General features: G+C 38.8%; 1 protein-coding gene across 1 annotated transcript in view; it reads left to right on the top strand.

Moving 5' to 3' along the window:
• The window catches only part of MORC1 (MORC family CW-type zinc finger 1), a 314151-nt gene that overhangs the window by 294495 nt on the left and 12955 nt on the right, over nucleotides 1–6701 (top strand). The window contains exons 27-28 of the mRNA XM_055085704.1: nucleotides 1103–1190; nucleotides 2643–2696. Of these exons, the coding sequence (XP_054941679.1) occupies nucleotides 1103–1190; nucleotides 2643–2696 (142 nt within the window). The remainder of the gene's footprint in view (nucleotides 1–1102; nucleotides 1191–2642; nucleotides 2697–6701) is intronic.

A 6701-nucleotide genomic window follows, 5' to 3' on the forward strand; every position in this document is an offset into this window, starting at 1 on the left:
TGTGTGTGTGTGTGTGTGTGTGTGTGTGTGTGTTACATTTGATGTTGTGAAATGCTAAGGATTTTTAACTTTTTGGATTGAATCTCCTTAAAATTACAAATGAATATTGCCACAAATAATATAATTAAAATACTAGGAATGTAAATTGTATAAGAAATAGCTGTTTTATCCTTTGTGTGCCATGTTATTTTATAATTGAAAAATTTTGTAAATCCCTTGGGTAATATACATGAAGTTCTTGGAACACTTCAACATAAAACACTCTATATACTTTTAAGATGTGGTAACTGTAAATTTCTAGATTTCATATTCTCCCAGGAATGAAATGTATGTCATCTAGGGGAGTAATCCTAGAAAAGCCATCACAATAGAAGGGTGGGGTGCTCCTGCCTTGTGACAAAATGAAGTACCTGTCAGAACAATGACCATGGCTGTCTGGAAAGAGCAGGGTCCATGTATGATTTCTAGGAGTAGTCCCAGAGGCCCCGATGAAAGAATTACTCCGAAGAGTTAAGTTCTTTGGTTTTCTTAGGGAAAAAGTCAGTAAGCCTGTAGTCAGCCTCTTTTCCTCCAGGAATTTTGCAATGCTGACTTAGTTCTCTGCCAAGGAGAAATTCAAGTAGGTGCAAGGCTTTCTTGGACTGCTTGGTTATGGACGGGCATTGTGAGCTCATGTTTGCTTGCTTTAATAAACGTTTTATTTTAAGATAAATGTAGATTCCTGTGCTGTTGTAAGAAATAATACAGAGATAGCCCCTGTACCCTTTACCCAGTTTCTCCCAATGGTAACATTTTGCAAAACTATAGAACAATATGGAAATTAGGATATTGACATTGACACAGTCAAGATACAGAAGACTTCCATCACCACAAGGATTCTTCCTGTTGCCCTTTTATAGCCATGGCCACCTCCCTCTCCCCAGTCAATGCCTTTTGAAGAACACTTTGATGCCAGTTATAAAAACAAACTATTTGCCAGGCACAAATGTTCATCTTTGCCAAGATATTTAACAAAACCCAGGAGATAGAGCCAGTTCGGACAGATGAGTGCTGCATCTCTTTTCCTGGTATATTCTCATCTCTGCTGTGCTTATATTCCTAGGGAGATTCTTCTGTATTTTTTCCCTGAGCATTGTCTACCATCAGAATTTGGCCACACATCTCTGGAGGAACTTACAGCAAGTTTGGAGGCAAGCTGACTTTTTTTGAACTTTGAGGGAATGACAGAACACCCTGAATTGAATCTTCAGTGAAGAAAAATGTAAAGGGTTACCAATGAGAGGACCTAGAATAGCTTAAGTGAATGAGGATGGGGATCTTTGTACTAAGTGGGTAACTCGGAATGAAAGCTGCATTGGAAACCAGCATGGCCAAGGTTTAAATAAACTCTGGGAAGATTGTACAGACTGAGAGTAGTCAGTCTCTGAGATGAAAAGAGACAGGATATAATCCTTAACTTCTCTCCCTGCACCAAAAATAGTTCCTATCCCTTAGATACACTTCCTCAGCTACCTTTTATGAGGAACTGACGTGAAGATTGGGTTAGAATCACTAACACATCACAGGGAAAGATGAAGAAAATTGCATTTACCAAATCTCCTCTCAGAGGCAATACTATATATGATGGGAAGGAAAACTTTGATCAGCAGCTACCTGGGGTGCACAGGGTGAGCCTGGCACTGGCCCACAGTGGGCAGTCCCTGAGCTGCTGAGTCACAGCAGGCTGTGGTGAAGCTGAGTGAGGGGTGCAGGCCTCAGGCCGCCAGAGCTGCTCACGGGACTGGAAGAGCCCCGCCAGGTACAGGAGGGTGGGGGGCTCCTTCTCCACCCTCATGCTCGGTGTTGCTTGTGGAAGGGATGGATACACATGAAAAGCTATCAGTGAAAAGAGCACCACATGATTAATTTGCAGAGGTGCCATATGTCTTCATCTGATCCTGGATGAAGTCCTACATCATTGTTTCTGCTTCTTCACCATCTACTCTCACCTCATTCTTTCCCGTGGGGCTTCTGACTCAACAACGTCACTGGGACTGTCTTGTCAAACCACCAGTGACCACTGTGCTGACAAATGCAGTAGTCACTTATCTTACCTGACCTCTTCAGCCCAGCTGACCACTCTTTCTTTCTTGAAGCACTTTCTTTATGTAGCTTCCATGACAACACACTTCTCATTTTCCTGCTTCCCTCCCTCCCATCCTCTGTGCTGGCAGCTCCTTCTCTATTTGGTTTCTAAATGTCTGTGTGTCTGAGGGCTTGTTCCTGGACCACTTTCTTCTCTCTATTAAATGTTGTTTCTAGGTGACCTCAGCTAGTCTCTGACTTTAAATACTATCCCACATGGCAGTGACTCTCCCCGGTCTATTTCTGTGGCGTCCCCATCCAAGATACCTAGACTCCAACGGCTTTATTACTTATCATTTACTTTTCCTTCACCTTGATTTTCTTTTTCATCTGCAAAATTTTAAAGCCATGTTGTATAATATAATCAGACCCTGGCTTAAAAGACCCACAGCACCAATGTTGGCAAGTTCTAGGCTTTGATGCTTTTTTATACTAGGTACTTGCATGTTATAACTCTACTGTAGACAGCTCATTCCCTAAAAGTTAATATCCTGTTCTGTTATCATTTATGAAAACAGCTGGAGCAATGCCCAGAGCAGACAAACAAAAAGCTGAAAATGTGTTTCAACCAGGTAAGCTTCCTTTCAACATAATCATTTATATTCTAAATGATCCTGTATTCCAAAGGAGAAATAATATACATTTCCAAATGTTAGGTTTGAAAGGAAATCAAATTTGCATTTACTTACCAAGACTTAGATTAATCTGTAGCATATCAGATGCCACAAAGCAACGTCTTTTTGAATTTTAAAGATGCAAATGTTTCCAAACCATCAAGCTTATGAAACACTTGGAGTAGGACTATATTTTGAACAGGAAACGTGACATTCTGAGTCTTTAATCAATAGGTTCACTGGATCCTTGAGACACTGTGCTGAATCAGAAATCTTCTGTACAAAAGTCTTTAATTATTTTGGACGATTTGATATCTCTCTGGGTTTTTAAAATTCTATCAACAGTTTTTTTAAGTTTATGATTTTTGTATTTTAAAAGCAGCTATAAAAAAATGCTAATAAAAGAAAGTAAAAAGAATTTTAAGAAATTCATCCATAGTCCCAAACCATTCCAAGATCACTGGTATTTTTTTGGTGTGTTTCATTACAACCTTTCTCTCTCTCTGGGTAGATGTTTTTTTGTTTTTGTTGTTTTGTTTGTTTGTACAGTTTTCTTATAATACTGTATATCTAGTTCTTAAAGATTTCCTTGGTGGTGGAAGGTAAGAGTCCATAGAGTCCTTTAGTTCTACTAGAGAAATATCTCAAAAAATCATATGCCCTCAACTTCCTTAAATCACACTCAAGGGAACTGAGACTCCAAGATGTGAACTTGGCCCAACTAACACAGGGGATTAGCACTGGAGCCAGTACAGCCACTGAGGTTCCCAGATACTTCATGGAGGCCACAACAGTCTAGAACTTTTCATGGCACCAGGATCAATATTGAGATGCTTAGGTCTCTGCTGACACTTCACCTGTGTTTGCTCAAACAGGTGCACCAGCTCTATCACTAGCACACATACTAGCATCTTCTTCCAAGTGCTTATTATGCTTACAGCCATCTTCTGGAAAACTCTCATAATAATATGCAAATCTGTAAAGACTGGGAGGTGAATGATGCTCCCTGGAATTGTGCACAGCACAGCTATAAGCACGGGCGCTGCCTCATCTCTTTTGTGGGGAATGGAATATATTTGAATATTCATGTTTTATAAGTGAAATAGAATTGGGAAGTAAGTTCCCCAAAGCATATAACTAGGCAAACATGAAATGAAAATTAGAACCTAAACTAGATTTCTTCTTAGAAAGGCTGTGTCACAAAGTGTTTGGATTTTAGGGTGTGCCTAAATGTAATACCCCTGTTGATATATTTGCCTCTGATATTTCTGCCTGAGTGCCTACTGGCCTGTGATAAGCAACTGGAAATGAAGGAATATTGTGGTTCTTAATTTCTCATCATTGTTCAACTGAAAAGTGAATTTATTTTCTGAGTAGCATTTTGTTGAAAAAGCAGTAATTGAACATTTTCTGTGTGAAGACTTAGTTGTCATTTCCTAATTAGAGTAAAAGACAGCTTTTTTCCAACATATTTTTGACCCTATTCTAGCACTATTATTATTATTATTTTTTTTTTACTAGTATTATTTTCATCAGCAAATCTAACACTGTGATTGATTAAGAGCCGCTAGCTCCAGGCACTAAACTAGGCCTTTTATATATGTTACCTCATTTAATTCTCACAACTTTGGGATGTATAGGTGCCACTATCTCCATGTTAGTAATGAGGAAATGGAGAACCAGAAAGATAACATTCCAAAGTCATGATGCAAGTAAGTAGTAGATTCAGGATTGGAACCCAGATTTGTGCCACTCCAAAGCTCTTTTCACTACCTCACTTTATTCCATCTCATTCTTATCCAGACTGTAATACTTCATCCTTGTGATAAAGTTTGCAAGTATTACTTGCAATAGGTATACTACAGCTTCTCAGCCTATTGGCATAAAAGAATTATTGTTTACTTACTAGAGACCTTGACATTACATGGTGAGATGTATATGGGGAGATGCTGACAGTAAAATATGGTGTGGGGAGGGCATGTGGTAGGCAGGTTGTTTACTGTCCCACCAGGAATTGTCCCAACTCTCTCTGTGGCAGCCAGCTTGACAAATCACCAGTAAGGTTCCTGGATCTCTTGACACATCCTTATCTACTGGTTAGGGAACTCTGATTTAACTATTTACACTAAAAAACTTAGAAATTTGCTAAGAATTAGTTTATCATACATCTCAGTGTATCCAAGCTTATACATGTCCTTCTTGTCTGTTTCTAAATGATATTTTTTCATTGTCTACACTCACTAATGGAGCCAAGTTGTTGGGTCTTGGAGGCCAGACTGAATAAGTGTTTATTCAAGGTGTTAGCATAGATGATGAGTAAAATCCTCTTAATGTTCAGGGCAAGTGGGATTCAAAGAATCAAAGCAAGATAAACAGTCAAGAGACCATGAGTTCCTGTTGAAATGGAGATGTTGCAAGCAAAATACAGAACAATTGGAATCACGATTTTCTTCACATTTTTTTCTTTCAGATTTTTTTTCTTTCTTCCTTAAGAAATTGGTCTTAAGGACTTTATTAATGATTGGTATCTTTAAGTGGATGGTTATAAAAACTATTGAAATCATTTACTGAAATCCATGTAGGGTTAACCCTATGCACCTTGCTTTAAGGTGTGTACGTTTAATAAAGGGAGGACCCTTCGTAAGTCACAAACTTTTTTGGTCACCTCGCCCTGACCACATCAGCAGTGTCCAAAACTATTAGAGTAGCAGGTGATTCATGACAGCATTGGTGGTCCTTTGCAACCCAACCTGAACCACCATCTTTTATTCTTTCCTCTTGCAAACCATCTGCTCCATCCAAAATGGAGTTGCTCCAACCTACTAGACTGGCCTGCCTCTGAGCATTTCCACATGCTGTTCCCCGAATACTCTTCTCCACTCTCCCAGTCCACGGGTGGCCTCTGGAAATCCTGCCCACCCTTTGTACAGCCTGATCAATGCTACCTTCTACGTCAAGCCTACCTCAGTCTCTCCGTGTGAAATTAATCTTGACTTCTGTGTTCTGAGAGAACCTTAAAACTCTACTTTAGCATTAATTAAATTGTCTGCCTTGTATTACAGTAGTTTCCTGTATTTTATTTTCTCCCCAACTAGATTATCGAATTCTTGAAATTAGCAATCCTCTCATATCCTGGCAACATCAATAACTAGTTTTGAATGCATTTGGACCTTACTATTCTGCATTAATTCAAAGTTGATTGTTTCTGCTGTAGTGTCTGCCCACACAAACACATGCATATTCTTGTAAATAGGGTGCAAAATCTATAGATTTTGTAGTCCTGCCTTATTTTGTGCAAACTTATTAGGATTCTGGAGCTCCAGAGCTGCCAGAGCTCTGACTTTTTAAATTCAAGGCATAAAATTAAAATCTCAGTTGAATATCCTTTCTTTCAAATCCTAATTCCATTCTGAATTAATGGGGTTTGGAAGAATTCCACTTTTGATCTGCCACAAATACCTCTACAAGAGTGAGTTTAACCAGCAGAACTAAGCCTCTCATCCTGTTACAATTCTCTACTCACCTTAATTAAAATGTTAAAACAACCAGAAGTCCTTTTACATTGAGCTTTAAAAGTTGTCAAAATTGTTACCTTTTATAGAAACCTCATTGAGATGTTAGCCTGAGAAAGGAAGAAGCATAAATCAGGAAACTGGCTAAACTGGCTGTTAGTGCTTGAAGGAAATACAGTTTGCTGGTTACAAAATAGTGAACGTTGAGAGACTGAATATGATTTTGAATGTAGCATGCTGTATAAACATTCTTTTTTTATTTTTGAATTTTATTTTATTTATTTTCTTATACAGCAGGTTCTTATTAGTTATTTATTTTATACATATTAGTGTATACATGTAAATCCCAATCTCCCAATTCATCCCACCACCACGACCACCCCCCCCCACCGCTTTCCCCCCTTTGTGTCCATACGTTTGTTCTCTACATCTGTGTCTCAATTTCTGCCCT

Source organism: Physeter macrocephalus, chromosome 1 (genome assembly GCF_002837175.3).
Source record: "Physeter macrocephalus isolate SW-GA chromosome 1, ASM283717v5, whole genome shotgun sequence".
NCBI classification, from domain to species: Eukaryota; Metazoa; Chordata; class Mammalia; order Artiodactyla; family Physeteridae; genus Physeter; species Physeter macrocephalus.